Source organism: Myotis nattereri (assembly GCF_964212035.1).
Source record: "Myotis nattereri genome assembly, chromosome: 16".
Lineage (NCBI taxonomy): Eukaryota > Metazoa > Chordata > Mammalia > Chiroptera > Vespertilionidae > Myotis > Myotis nattereri.
The window spans coordinates 24494437-24509463 of NC_138091.1; the positions used below are offsets into that span (position 1 = coordinate 24494437).

The 15027-nt window shown below is 48.4% G+C and overlaps 1 protein-coding gene across 1 annotated transcript; it reads right to left on the reverse strand.

Annotated features, from left to right (window-relative positions):
- Window positions 1-7869: 7869 nt before the first annotated feature.
- On the reverse strand, window positions 7870-12445 carry ERAL1 (Era like 12S mitochondrial rRNA chaperone 1). Its single transcript, XM_081110545.1, has 10 exons — window positions 12149-12445; window positions 10574-10701; window positions 10365-10442; window positions 10184-10230; window positions 9737-9798; window positions 9457-9569; window positions 9117-9365; window positions 8862-9011; window positions 8686-8766; window positions 7870-8572 (listed from the first exon to the last, which is right to left on the reverse strand). The coding sequence occupies exons 1-10, from the start codon at window positions 12435-12437 to the stop codon at window positions 8408-8410; spliced, it is 1362 nt and encodes a 453-aa protein (XP_080966671.1). The 5' UTR covers window positions 12438-12445; the 3' UTR covers window positions 7870-8407.
- Window positions 12446-15027: the final 2582 nt, after the last annotated feature.

Consider the following 15027-nt stretch of genomic DNA (forward strand, 5'->3'; position numbering starts at 1 on the left):
GTTTGTGGAAGAGGTTTTAAAAGGAGTCAGACAGCCCTAGCCGGCTTGGCTCAGTGGATAGAGCCTCAGCCTGCGGACTGAGGGGTCCCAGGTTCAGTTCTGGCCAAGGGCATATGCCTGGGTTACGGGCTCCATCCCCGGTAGGGGGTGTGCAGGAGGCAGCCGATCAATGATTCTCTCTCATCATTGATGTTTCTATCTCTCTCTCCTCCCTTCCTCTCTGAAATCAATAAAGAAATATATTTTTTAAAAAAATAAAAGGAGCCAGAGAGGTGGGAGGACGCAAGGCAGTGGAAGCAAGGATGGAAGCCTTGCATCCTGCAGTAGCTTCCCATGCTTTCTTTCACTGACTCTTCCCAAGGATCTTGTGACTTTGCCATCCCCATTTGAGAGATGAGGAAACAGACTAAGAGAGATGGAGTAAACAATACTCAGAATCACATTACTGGTAAGTGGCAAAACTCAGGTCTGAGTCCATTGCCTCTGAAACTCAAAGGCTCCACAGAGCCCTGGCTGGTTTGCTCAGTGGTGAGAGTGTCGGCCCACAGACTGAAGGGTTGTGGATTTGATTTCGATCAAGGGCATGTACCTCAGCTGCAGGCTCAATCCCCGGCCCAGATCAGGATGCATGGGGGAGGCAACCAATTGATGTATTGATGTGCTTCTCTCACATTGATGTTTCTGTCTTTCCCTCTTCCTTCCACTCTCTAAAAATCAATAGAGAAGGTATCCTCAGGTGAGGATTGACCAAAAACTAGTTAAAAGCCCCTTAGAGACACACACACACAAAATCAACTTCATTCTGAGCAGGTCTGTTCACAGAACCTGCGGTGGAGAGTCTGGAGAGTAGAGCGCTGGTCCTGCCTCTTTTTCTTTCTTTTTTAAAAATATATTTTTATTGATTTCAGAGAGGAAGGAGAAGAGAGAGAGAGAGAGAGAGAGAGAGAGAGAGAGAGAGAGAGAGAGGGAAACATCAATGATGAGAGAGAATCATTGATCAGCTGCCTCCTGCACACCCCACACTGGGGATCGAGCCCACAACCCGGGCATGTGCCCTGACCAGGAATCAAACCATGACCTCCTGGTTCATAGGTTGAAGCTCAACCACTGAACCATGCCGGCCAGGCCTGCCTCTTTTTCTGACTTACTGTGTGATTCAGGGCCACACATTTTCTCCAGAAGCCTCAGTATCTCTATTATAAAACTGGCGTGCAGCCATCTTTTGGAGACTGATGGGCATTGGCAAAGCCCCCAAGGGTCCCACTGCATCTGGGTTCATTGCTCAACGTGCGCACTTGCTCATGGGGCCAAAAGGCATAGAGAGTGTAAAAGCGCTTGAGCACACGTTGGCCACTGCCCGCAGGGTTGGCATCTATTCGGTGTAAGGCATCCTCTGAGCACCTCCCAGAATAAAGCCCACGGAGGGTGCTGGGGCCACAGAAAATAATCAGACAGGGTGTTGCTCATGGACTATTAGAGACAAATAAGGACCGGCGAATTCTCACAGGGTAATGAGGAAAACAGCAGGCCCAAAGTCTGCACATAGAGGGGCCAGTGTCAGGGCGGGTCAGAAGCTTCACAGGCTGCTCATGATGAAACGAAAATGGGGATAAAGCTGGGATAAAAGGCAGTCGCCAGCAATTGTCCCTGACAAGCCCCCGAGATCTCAAGCTCCAATCTATCACGCGGGAGGAAAAGGTTAGAACCGTTTCCCAGCTCTTCTTTTTCCACACCTCTTCAGCTGCGAGAACCTGCTCTTGCTTTGGGACTCCTGTATCTAAAGCAAAACAGGAGAGCAAGAATCTCCCAGAACTTCTCAAAGTCCTCAGTTCCAGGATGAGTTTTGCTGCTGAGTGTCAGGCCATGAGTGAGACATTGAATATTATTTAGCCTTTTTCATGTTTGCCAACTTCATGAAACTTAATAAAGCAACCAAGAAGAAATTAAGAGTAATTTTATTTTAATAAAAACAAACAAACAAAATGGAGGCATGCCCTCCCTCCCTCTCTGGAGTGTGCCTGCCTTTCCCTTTCCTTTCTTTCTCCCCCAGGAGCATTGCTTTCGCCATTCTCTCTCCTAAGCTCCTAGGGCCCTTCTGTTGCCTCTGTAACTTGTTTCCTGAGCCCATTTCTTCTGGGGCTCACTTTTACTACCTTTGTGACTTTCTAAGTGAACTTTTTCTTATCATTTGAAAAAAAAGAGAGTATTTTTACTCAACCAATAGGAAATTAGGAGTAATTTTACTAGCTAAACCTATTCTTTTAAAAAAATATTTTATTGATTTTAGAGAGGAAGGGAGCTATGCCTCCCCCCAGGGATTGAGCCTGCAACCCAGGCATGTGCCCTGACTGAACCGGTGACTTTCTGGTGCATGGGATGATGCTCAGCCAGCTGAGCCACAGCAGCCAGGACTGAACATATTTTTTTAAAATATATTTTTATTGATTTCAGAGAGGAAGAGGGAGAGAGAGATAGAAACATCAGTGATGAGCCCTAACTGGTTTGGCTCAGTGGATAGAGTGTCAGCCTGCGGACTGAAGGGTCTCAAGTTCCATTCTGGTCAAGGGCATGTACCTTGGCTGCAGGCTCGTCCCCAGTGGGGGATGTGTGGGAGGCAGCTGATCAATGTTTCTCTCTCATCGATGTTTCTCTCTGTCCCTCTCCCTTCCTCTCTGTGAAAAATCAATAAATATATTTTTTAAAAAAAGAAAAGAAACATCAATGATGAGAGAGTATCATTGATCGACTGCCTCCTGCAAGCCTCCCACTGGGGATCGAGCCCACAACCCAGGCATGTGTCCTTGACCGGAATCAAACCTGGGACCTTTCAGTTTGCAGGCCGACGCTCTATCCACTGAGCCAAACCGGCTAGGGCTGAACATATCTTTTAATGAGCATCTCCATGTGTTGTGTGTCTATGTGGGCATCAGACATGTGTTGTACACATTAAGTGTGTGTCTGTGTATCTGTGGGAATATGCTGTTGCCTTCCTGTTCCTCTTAGGGACCTAGGTTCCCTGATGCTGAGAGGTAGAGGGAACACTGAAGCATTGAATGTTTCTTTCCCCTTCTCTGGCTTCAGTTTCTTCTCTTATATAAATGAGGAACTTGAACTCCATGATGTTGAAGGACTCTTTAACTTCATTTGCCACATGGTTTAAGGACTTCATTCAAAAGCCAGGTGGGTTTGGCTCAGTGGTTAGAGCGTTGATTCGCTGACTGAAGGGTTGCGGGTTGGATTCCTGGTCAAGGGAATGTACCTGGGTTGCAGGTTTGATCCCCAGCCTGGTCAGCAGGAGGCACCCCCCGCTGTGTCTCTCTCTCATTGAAGTTTCTCTCTCTCTCCGTCCTTCCTCCCTCCTTCCCTCCTACTCTCTAAAACAGCGGTCAGCCAACTTTTCAGACCTCCAGTTGACAACCGCTGCTCTAAAAATCAACAGAAATAATATCCTTGGGTGAGGATTTTAAAAAAAGTCTAAATAAGAGTCAAGGACTAAAAGTTGCAATGGAAAGGACTAGAATTAGACTTTAGAAGGATAAGGTCCCAGACTAGTCCACCCTGGCCTCAGGAGAGCCATGCAGCTCCTAGTCTGAAGTAAAAGCTCTTAGAATGCAAGGCTGAACCCAAGGTCCCCAGCCCCATGCCAGCCAGGCAAAGGGTAGAGTCTCCATATATCTTGGAGAAAGGAAGGACTCCCATCCTCACCCCCTTAGGGCTCAAAGGAGGCACAGGGATTAAAAAGCAGCCATCAGGAGATGGCGGGAAGTGTCCTCAGGTCCTACTGTGGCCCCTGCTGGCTCTTGATAAGCAGAAAGGCCCCCACCCTGATAACCACAAGTCTGCTTATCAGGGCCCCCAGACCACCCCTCCCAGGCTCACTCTCCTCCAGCCCACACCCTGATCACAGCCCCCTCCACCCCAGCCTGGGCCACAGCCACAGACGTCTGGTTGGCTGAGATATTGTTCTTCTCTACCTCCAGGACCCCTGGGTTCTGTCCATGATCACCTTTGGGGGTCAAGCAGTAGCCTAGACAGTGAATGGCATAAAGTTTAGCCCTAATGCATGGAGCCTTTACTCTGGTAAAGGAGCCTGAACTATCTGTGGGGTCTCTGAGTAGGAGGGGTCACAGGACAGGAAAGGGGGTCACAGGGAGGCAAGAATAGACATAATTCCTCACTTGGTTAGAGCACCTGGGTTTACAAAGGTTTCTCACACTTATTTCTCACTTAATTCTTACAACGTAGTGAAGTGGCACTTTGCGCCCAGTCACATGCTCATGAGAGAGAAAAGGAGGGAAGAAAACTGACATTGGTTCTCTACATGGTAGGCTCTGACCTGGGTTTGAATTGAATGCTGTTAAAAAAACAAAATTCAACCAAGTAAATTTGAAAGTCTAGTTGGCTTTAAGGGATTCATGAATTTCATCTAGCAACTAGAAAGGCTCTCTGAGGGGTTGTACAAAATAAAAGGCTTTATAGGAAGAAGAGTGCAGCAAGGGACTAGTAACAAAAGAAAGGAATATTTGGGGGCCTTGACTTTTTTGAGGGGGGAGGGGAGAATGAGAAGGGTTTTTATTGCCTCTTCTTTCTACAAGGGATGGAGAGGGCTCCCATGACAGATTACCTTACTGATGCATGACCAGGAAATTCCAGACTGATTATTATATTTCTGGGAGAGGTAGAAACTTCAATTATATCAGGTAATCTAGGTTTGCTTCATGGGCTTTTAGGACAGCGACATCATTTCGGGCCTGTGAGTTTCTCTTAAACAGTGCTTATATCATCCTGGCAACCATGAGGTGGGTATGGATAGCTCCTATTTTATATTTGAGGAAACTGAAGCTGAGGGAACTTGGTCCAAAGTCACAGAGATGGGTGCAGTGGGTTGGGCCCATCACTCAAGGCCTGTGACCTCTAAACCTGGGCTCTCTCAATGGCCTTGACCTGCTTTCAAGAATATTTCATGTACCCTGGCTGGGTGGCTCAGTTGGTTGGAGTGCTGTCCTGTGCACCAAAGTTATGGGTTCAATTCCCAGTCAGGGCACATGGTTTCAATCCCCAGTTGGGGCATGTACGGGAGGCAACCGATTGATGTTTCTCACATCCATTTCTCTCTCTCCCTCTTCCTCTCTCTCTAAAAATCAGTAAGAAAACATATCCTCGGGTGAGGATTGTAAAAAAAAAAAAAAAAAAGAATTAAGAATCTTCTAGTCTTGCTGAGGTGGCTCAGTAGCTGGGCATCAACCTATGAACCAGAAGGTCACGATTCGATTCCCAGTCAGGGCACAAGCCCAGGTTGCAGGCCCGATCCCCCAGTGTGGGTGTGCAGGAGGCAGTCCATCAATGATTCTCTCTCATCATTGGTGTTTCTATCGCTCTCTCCCTCTCTAAAATCAATAAGAATAATTTAAATAAAAAAATAATATTGTATAAGCTTTCAGATGTTCAACAACAGGCCTCTCCTGTGCCTTCAGTGAGTCTGTGGGAAGAGGGTGAAGTAGGAATGAACTTGCTTCTGTGGGCCGGCACTAGCACTGTTCAGTGTTTTACTAGTAGCTCATCACCTGCTCTCTGCGAACTGGGGACTGTTATTAAAAATGACTTGCCTGAGAGAGCAACACCTTAGTCCATCTGCCTTCCCAGGCCAAAGTCTCTCTCCTCCCCCACATTACATTGGGTTCAGTTCCATGTCAGTCATTTGACATGAATGTTTAGTCACTACTCTATGGTAGAGATACATTAGTGAATAAACAAGACCCTCATAAATCATTTACTTAATGCAAATAATCATACAAATAAATGAGCCCATAACTGGGGGATTTAACTAACCAGGGAAGGCTTCCCGGAAGAGGTGACCTTAGACATCTGAAGTGGGAATAGAAGTTAACTAGACAAGAAAGGAGGGAAGATCATGCAACCAGGGAAACGCATGTGCCAAGGTCCTGTGACATCCGGAACTAGAACACCTCCAAGGAACCAGAAGAAGGTTGGGTCTCTCCTCCCACTCCCCATCCTGGCCTCATCTTCCCCTGCAGAGAAGGAGGAGTGTAACTGCCTCCTAGAACACAGACCAGGTTGTCTAGGATAGGAAAAGTGGAAGAAGCAGATGTGTGTCCCCCAAGAATGGGGGTCTAATGGAAGCCCTGCTTTGAGGCATCTCTACCCAGGAGTCTCATCTTCCCCAGAGGCAGAGAACCAAATACTGCCGGGCTCCTACTCCTAGTGCCTTGATTTTGGAGAACAGACCCCTCATGTGGGCTCTCACAAGAGTTTGGGATTCAGCTGCCTTCAAATTTCCCAGCAGGGCACATACCTAGAGGACCTTGCCATGCAGAGGTAGGCAAGGGGTCTGCCTGCCTAGGTCTGGCCTCCTTGGGCTCAGCATAAAAGTAGACAGGGACGCCGAAACCGGTTTGGCTCAGTGGATAGAGCGTCGGCCTGCGGACTGAGAGGTCCCGGGTTCAATTCCGGTCAAGGGCATGTACCTGGGTTGCGGGCATATCCCCAGTAGGAGATGTGCAGGAGGCAGCTGATCGATGATTCTCTCTCATCGATGTTTCTGACTCTCTATCTCTCTCCCTTCCTCTCTGTAAAAAATCAATAAAATATATTTAAAAAAAAAAAAAAAAAAGTAGACAGGGACCTAGTGACTGAAATTTAGGCCAGAGCATGTCCCAGGAATCTAGAGATCCAGCTGTAAGGATCCTCCCTACCTTATAGAGATTCAACAGTCACACACACACACACACAACCTCCACCAGCAATTAAGCCCTGAAAAATGGGGTGAGGCTGTTCTTTCTCCTCCCTGGCCCAGCAGATAGGTGACCAGCTTTATGGGGATGAGAGTAAAGAGTGGATCCTAGGCTTGGCAAGGTCCATAGGAGTATGTGAGAAAGGGCATAATAGGGAGAGGGGCCAGTGACCTTCCTTCCAAGGTGTTCAGCAAGGAAAGGGTTAAGAGGCAGGGCCTTCCCCAGGGGACAGTGCCCCACCCAGGGGAGGGGCCAGTAGATTAAAAGGCAGCGCTTGGAATCCAGGCAGGGTCAGGGTGTCTCTTCCTCTCCAGTCTGCAGTTCCTGCTCTAGGTAAGTGCCCCTCCTTTGGGTCTGTGTGTCGGTCTGACCAGAGGCAACCTTCTGCCTCATTAGGAGATCTCAGGCTTAACGCTGGTGCTGGGTCCCTAAGGCGATCTCAGTTAGGTCCTTGCTCTGCAGAGTTCTCTGGGCCAGTGCCCTTCCCCTGACCCACATGGGAAGGAAGCTCTTGACTACAGAATCGAACGCTAGGCCAGGAGCTGTGGAGCGAGGACAGGGGAGCTCTGTGTGTCCTGACCCGCCCTGCTCTGCCCGCAGGCCCTGGCTCTCCCTGCGCAGCGCTCTCTAAGCCATGCTTCCTGTGATCCCTGCAGGGCCCTGGCTGGGATATCATCGTATACTGTAAGTTTGCAATGAGACACTACAGTATAGATGATGTACTAGTCCGGGCACCCTCAGCTCTGGAGCCTGATGAGAAGGGCAGAGGAAGCCACAAGCCCACCTCGCTCACCGGTCAGCCTATCACAGCCTGCCTACAGACAGGGCACTTGGGAATGGCGAGGAAACCGTTACCATTACTGAGTTTAGTAATGGTAACGGTTCTCTTGCTGCACCCAAAAAACGTGCCAAGAAGAGACCTCAGAACCCTGGAGCAGACGACTGGAAGGGAGGGAGACTCCAGCTCAGGCAACAGGGTGGGGGTGAGGGAATGGGTGAGTTTTCTCTTTTCTGTTCTATAAAAATAAAGGTGGGGAGGGGGGATAAGGACACATTTGTAATACCTTAACTAATAAATAATTAAATAAATAAATAAATAAAAGGTGAGAACCAGAATGCTTGTCTTTTAACTTTATTAGCATCCAAGAATGGGGAGAATGATGGGGTGGGAGGTATCAAGGACTTGGGGAACAGGTGGGAGGCACTATTGCACTGAGGACACATGGGTCCTTATATGACTTCAAGGTGGAGGATCTGAGAGGGGAGGAAAAAGATCTCCTCTCTGAGGTGTGGGGGTGGCTGGGGAGAGGTCAATGGGGGGGGGGGTAGACTTATGTAACACTTGTAACAATAAAGAATTTTTTTTAAAAAGATCTCTGCTAACTACTGGCAACTCAGGGAGAAACTCTGGGCCCAATGGCAGGAGGAAGCAGGGTGGCACTGCTCCCACCAATGGGCCAACTTCTAGACCAAAGTATTTGTGTCCCCAGTGAGAGGAATTACCTGGGGACTGAGCTAAGATAGGTTCCTTCCTTCAACACAAGACAAGGCTGGGCAGGGGCTGTGCAGACTAGGCCAGGCAGAGTTAGCCCGTCAGTCAGTGTCCATGCCCCTCACTAGTCTCTGCAGGTTCCAGGCAGGGACAATTCTGGTCATTAGCTCCTGCTAGAAGCATGGGCTGGGATAGCAGAGGGTGGTCCATCGAAGAGCTTCACAGAGAGGTGTAGCTGAACGTCACAGAGAAAGATGTTCATGAGGTCGCGGCCCACCTCATCTGCAATCCGGGAGATCAGGCTCCCCTTCGGACCAATCAGGAGCCTCTGAGGGTGGGATAAAAGAGAGGGACCCTGTGTCTGCTCTCAGGGCTCCCAAGCAGGGAGAGAACCCCTGCCTAATAAGCCTTACTCTCTCCTCCAAGCCCAGCCCTGCTTACCACATGAGATTCTTTGGGCACCAGAAGCCTCTGTACGATCACCAGCTGCCCATTTGGCCCTTCCTCCCACACAATTGTTTTCTGCACAAGGAAACATTAGTCAGACAGGTCCATACCCCTACCTCTCTGGGACCCAGCTGGTGGAGAGCCCCCAGATCCTTTCACTGGGCCTGTACCTGCCACACACTGTAGGGCACCTCCTGGGGCAGGTGCTCTAGGAGTTTCTCTCGGATGACGTTGGAGCAGATCTCCTCAGGTGTCTGGCTAGTGAGGACTTCACTATGGAACTCCCAGGGCCCTGGCCGGGCCTGTGCCAGGAGGTATTGCTGTGGGTTCAGAGAGAGTAGATGAGCATCTCAGTTCCAACCAGGACTTTCCTACTCACTCTCACTTCTAATAGGAACTCTGAGGCTTGTCTTCACCCGACTGACCTTTAGTATTTTCACATCCTCCTGGCTTAGGGCTGACAACATGAAGATCTCTTGGAAGTGGGGCCAGCCAATCCTCCGAGGGCCTCCAACAGACTGTGTGTTTGGGTCCTTAGCTGCTGGGCTGGGGCAATTGATGCCTGGCTTTGACGGGAAGGCCTGCCTTATCTTGAGCTTCTTGCCATTGACCACCCCTTCAGTGAGGGCTGCCGTGAGCTCCAGGAGAACTGATTTCTGCTTTAGGCAATCTACCTGGGCATGGGGGATGGGCAGAGGGTGTGTGGTCAGTAAGGTGGGGGCCTTGAAGGAAAATAAACCCCTTCCTCAGATATGTGGTGTTCACCTTATTCATGACAAGGATGCTGGGGACTTGGGAGAACTGGGTCAAGCACTGGAGCACTTGGGGGCTGAGCTGGTTCCGAGTCCACTTGTCAGAGACATCCACAAGAACCATAACTGGAAGAAGTTGGAAGGGTGAGGAGAACAAAGATATGACCACTCTTTTCCTCACCCCCCAAAACCTTCCAATACATGAGCTCTGGCCAACCCCATCTCCCAAACTATCAGGAATGAGAGGCCACAACAGTGGAAACTGGGCTTCAGATTCCCATCGGGAGCCTAACCCAGATCAGCGGATTCCATGCTCTTCCATGGATCTTCCAACAGAGAGAGCTCCAGATTGTGCCTGAGGGACAAACATGTGAAGTCAGGAAGGGCTTATGACTGATTTACTCCTGATAAGGGATGGGGTGTGATAAGGGGGTTTTCCAGCCCCTATGATGGAATTTCCCCACCCACTCTTCAACACGTTTCCCTTTATATTATAAACCTGTGGGTCGCGACCCCTTTGGGGGTTGAACGACCCTTTCACAGGGGTTGCCTAAATACATCCTGCATATCAGATATTTACATTACGATTCATAACAGTAGCAAAATTACAGTTATGAAGTAGCAACGAAAATAATTTTATGGTCGGGGGTCACCACAACATGAGGAACTGTATTAAAGGGTCGCGGCATTAGGAAGGTTGAGAACCACTGCTTTATAACTCTTGTTTCCATCACAATTACCTTTTTTTTTTAACAGGGCTGATCAGGCCAGGTGTGTCAAGTAGAATCTAAAATCAGAAAAGAAGGTTTCTCAGACCCCCAGCCCTCAGGAGGAAAGATTGTGATTGGGAGTGAGAGAAAGGCCACTCTCGATGTCAGGAGCCCTTTGAGCTTCACCCTCTGTCCTGTCGCAGGTACCCACCACCTGAGCCTCTTCCTCTGTGATGACCCCCAGAGCCTGGCAGCGAGTAGTGTGCACCTTCTTGGAGACAGGAAACACCTGACACAAACAAAGAAGTTCCAAGTGAGGTCCCAGGTCCCTTTAAAACAATACATGGAGAGATGAAAAGTGTGTGTGGGGAGAGGGGGAGGCAGAGGGGGGAATAGGGGGTTGTCGAGGATGTAGCATACTTTTCGGCCCAGCAGCTGGTTGGAGAGTGTTGACTTTCCTGCATTCGGGGCACCCAGAATGGCCACTCGTAGGACTCGGGGGTTCGCAGGCATGTTGGGGGGATGAGCCAAGAGGAGAGTCTGCTCATCTGTATGTGGGGACAGGAGGGGAGTGAGAGAGAGTACAATCTGGATCCTGTCAGGCACAAAGTCCTACCCACCCGCAAAGGGAGTAGGGATACAAGAGTAGGTACCAGGTTGAAGCTGAAACTTGGCTTTGAGACTTTGTCCATTAACTAGTTCATATGACTTTGTCAAGTCCTCTAACCTCTCTAAATTCCTTAGATTTCTCATATATGAAATGAGGATGATATTAATGATACCTACTTATAACTTTCTTTTTTTAAAAAAATATATTTTATTGACTTTTTACAGAGAGGAAGGGAGAGGGATAGAGAGTTAGAAACATCGATCAGCTGCCTCCTGCACACCTCCTACTGAAGATGTGCCTGCAACCAAGGTACATGCCCTTGACCGGAATCGAACCTGGGACCCTTCAGTCCGCAGGCCGGCACTCTATCCACTGAGCCAAACCGGTCAGGGCTATAACTTTCTTTAGACAATTAGAAATTGTGTGAAACCACTCAGCACAATCCCTGGCACTTAATACTCAATTACTAAAAAAACAACAAAACAAAACTCAATTACTGTGTGGAACTATACTGTGTGGTTGTGCCTGTAAATATATGTACATGAGAACACAGATAGACCAGATAAAGCCAGACATCCCTCCAGCCCTGACAGTCACACCTTCCTATGGGGTGATGAAGGTTCTGAAAGCATTGAGTCTTTTTGTATCAGCTTCTTATGATATTGCATTACAATGACCAGTTTAAGTGTCCAGACTCTAGTCCAGTGGTTCTCAACCTGTGGGTTGCGACCCCTTTGGGGGTCGAACGACCCTTTCACAGGAGTGCCTAAGACCATCGGAAAACACGTATATAATTACATATAGTTTTGGTGATTAATCACTATGCTTTAATTATGTTCAATTTGTAACAATGAAAACATATCCTGCATATCAGATATTTACATTACGATTCATAACAGTAGCAAAATTACAGTTATAAAGTAGCGACGAAAATAATTTTATGGTTGGGGGTCACCACAACATGAGGAACTGTATTAAAGGGCCGCGGCATTAGGAAGGTTGAGAACCGCTGCTCTAGTCCATGCTACTCCCTACCGGAACAGAGGGCGCCATTTCCCAGGTGTGATTCATGTCTTGCCAAGCACAGGGGGTACTTATTGGATCGAGTCAGCTTCCCACGTGGGGTGAGCGAGCCACAGCTCTGCCTGGCCTGTGGTCCTTCAATCTCCTGCTTTGTGAGCGTTTCTGGTTGTGATCAGATGGGCTCCCTCTGGCTCCCAAACTCTTAGAACCTGGTATCTCTCCCCTCTGGATCCTTCACTGCTCCTCTCTCTCGAGGCCCTTAGACTGTTTTCTATAACACAGGGCCAAAAATAGTATCCCCGATACGGTACTTTCAGTGATAAAACCGTGACAGTCCCGGGCAAATCCACCTGGCCCTTTACCTCTGTTCATGGACACGGCGGGGACGCGAGGAGTCAACGTTAACGAACTGTCGGGCTGCGAGAGTCCGAGGAAGCGGTCCAGGGCTGAGTTCTGGCCATAACGCCTGGAAGCCGAGGCCGAGAGGGGACCAGAGGGAGTGGCGCCTGCCACACGGGACACGCACCTCCGCTGACACCCCAAAAGCGACGGGAACCGGGTCGCCCACTCCCTCGCGGCGACAGGGCCCAGCTGCCAACACCCCAACACTGCTGGAAAGAGCGCAGCCCCGCGCCGCCCGGGGGCCGCCATGACAGCCGCAAAGCACTCCGGGAACTGGCCGGGAGCTCCCCTGCGATTGGACAGAGCGGCAGGAAGCGAGCGAGTGGAGAGAGCTAGATCGGCCCAGAGAGGGAGACGCCAGCGACGTGGGAGGGGATGCGGGAGAACTGCTCCGGAAACTGGCCGAGATCCAGAAAAGGGAGAAGGAATTATTTAGAATGTGAGCATGATGGTCGTTTTGGAGTCTTATACACGTCGTGTTTTCTTTTCTGCCAGTTTTGTAAAAGGCTCTTCTAGCCCAGTGTCCTGAAGAACTACATCTCCCACAAGGCCAAGCGGCAGAAAGCGTTCTCTCTGCACCAGATTTCACCCAGCTGGAGAAACCCGCGCACCGCAGGAGCAGTGGTCGTGGCGAGGCAGCGGGCCCTGTTCCACCCGGCCCCGTAAAGCTCGTTTCAGTCCTCTCCAGTCTCAGGATTGCAGGTCCTCTCCCGGTTCCACGCTGAGCTTGTCTAGCGGTCGGGAGCGGCCTCCGGCAATCTTCACTTTCACTGTAGGCGAGCTTCCTGCGAGGAGTGGTGCCCGGGTCGGTGTCCCTGATGAGCATCTTCTCCCGATTTCCCTGCTGTAAACCTCAGCTACTGTCTCCTCCCCAGGGTCCTTCCATTCTGGAGAAAAGGCAGAGGGTCTGCAGAAGGAGAAGAAACTGTTCAACCATCTAGGATCTCCCAGACTGCCTTAGCGGCCTGTGGAAGTTGACTTACCTTGGCCGATTTGTGGCCTTAAAGCCCCCTTCATCCTTTGAAGTTTCTCGATCGGACTCTTGAAATTGAGAGATAACTGCTGCGGGAATTGAAGGGGATGGGAATGCATTAAGTATATACTATATACAGGCTCTGTCAGGATTCCGGGGATACACCAATAAACAAAACAGACAAAATTTTTCCATCACTTGTCTTCTGGGGGCTGTGTGTATGTGTGATGTTAGTGACCTGACAGGAACAGTTAGGTATAGTGATCTGGGTAAAAGCCTAAATGGAGTATGTTTAAGAGAAAATGAGAGGGGAGGAATTAAGGATAGCCAGAATTGTGTGTGTGTGTGTGTGTGTGTGTGTGTGTGTGTGTGTGTATCTTCCCAGAGGAGCAGAGCAGAAAGGAGTGGTAACAGAAGAGGGGAGAGAGAAGTAGGGTTAAGAGAGAATTTCATTTTCTTGTTTAAGATGGGAGATTTTGTTTGTTCATAGCAATGACCCAGTAGAGAGGGAAAAATTGATGATACAGGACAGAGAGGAGAGAATTATTGGAAGATGGTGAGAACCAGCTGGCTTAGGCTGCTGTTGTAGGAATGGAGGCTGAGTGTCCAGAGAGGCTGAGTGACACAGGATTGACAGAGCCAGGGCAGCCAAGTACGCTGATGGTTTGCACATGGCACCAGGTTCCAGTTTTCAGGCTGCCTGCTCTATTAGTGGAAGAAACAGCTTTCTGGGAACATGATATTCTGGATGTTCTTTGGGCACCCATATGCCCAGAAAGCAAGATGTCACTAAATACAGGACAGCCAGCACTCAGGAAAATATGAAATCTTTCATGGACAGCAAGGTGAAATGCATTTTAGGGGCAATTAAGGTGAAAGGAAATTACTGGTTAAACAGTGAATGAAGAGTTTAAATATGTAAATGCAAAATTACTCAAGGAACACATATTAAGTACTACAGTTCTGGCAATAGATAGTACTATGGCAGAATTCCAGGGAGGATAAAAAAAATTAGGAGAAATGAGTCAAAGTGTCTTGTTAATTCTCTTCTTTCCCAGAAAATTTCCCTCAAATGATATTGTGGGAGAATTTTGTATTTTGTGAGGTTAGGAGAGGCTCATCAAATGAAACAGGCTGTCTGAGTTCATATCTCAGTTTGACACTTACAAGTTATGTGAGTTTGGCTAAGTTATTTAAACTTTCAAGTGTCAGTTTTCTCACCTGTAAAATGAAGATGATAAAAAAATGTATGTTCATATATTGAACATATAATTGAACACAATATAGGCTGTCAATAAATGTTCATATCTTAAGGCTAAATGTTTTGCACCTCCAGAAACCTTTTTCCATAAATTTCTGTACGGACAATTTATCTCTACTGTATTCATGTCAGCATTTTTTAAAAAATGCTTAGTTGATTTCATCTGAAAAGCAAAAAAACCCTCCCTGATTCCAAATCCTGTTCCAAATAGGTGTCATTTTATCTTATTAAAATAGTGCAGTGATGATGGTGGAAAGACTTAAGGGGATAGAATTGGAAGGAGATGGCGCCTAAAATTCTCCTATGGCCTCCTCTTCCAGCTAGGTTAATCCAAAGTCCTTGCATACATTGAGCCCTTACTCCTAAGGCTTCAGCCACATTGGCTTTCCATCTCTTAAATATACTAAACTCATGTCTGCCTCAGGGTCTTCAGAGTCTTTGATCTTACCAACCTCCTCATGGCCCCAGTCTGACCAAGTCACTCCCAGTCCCATTTTTTGTCACCCAATTCAAGGGAAAAATTTTCAGCTCAATTGAATTTTTTCAGTCCCCAATTGCCTGTTATTCTTTTTTACTTGAAGGCCTTTCACTAGACTGTTCCTTAC

Coding starts and splice junctions, on each gene's coding strand:
- ERAL1 (XM_081110545.1), bottom strand. CDS start 12,437: ATGGCGGCCCCCGGGCGGCGCGGGGCTGCGCTCTTTCCAGCAGTGTTG. Junction 10,702..12,148: donor CGCCGTGTCCATGAACAGAG/GTAAAGGGCCAG, acceptor CCCCACATACAG/ATGAGCAGACTCTCCTCTTG. Junction 8,573..8,685: donor TGCCCAAAGAATCTCATGTG/GTAAGCAGGGCT, acceptor TCCCACCCTCAG/AGGCTCCTGATTGGTCCGAA.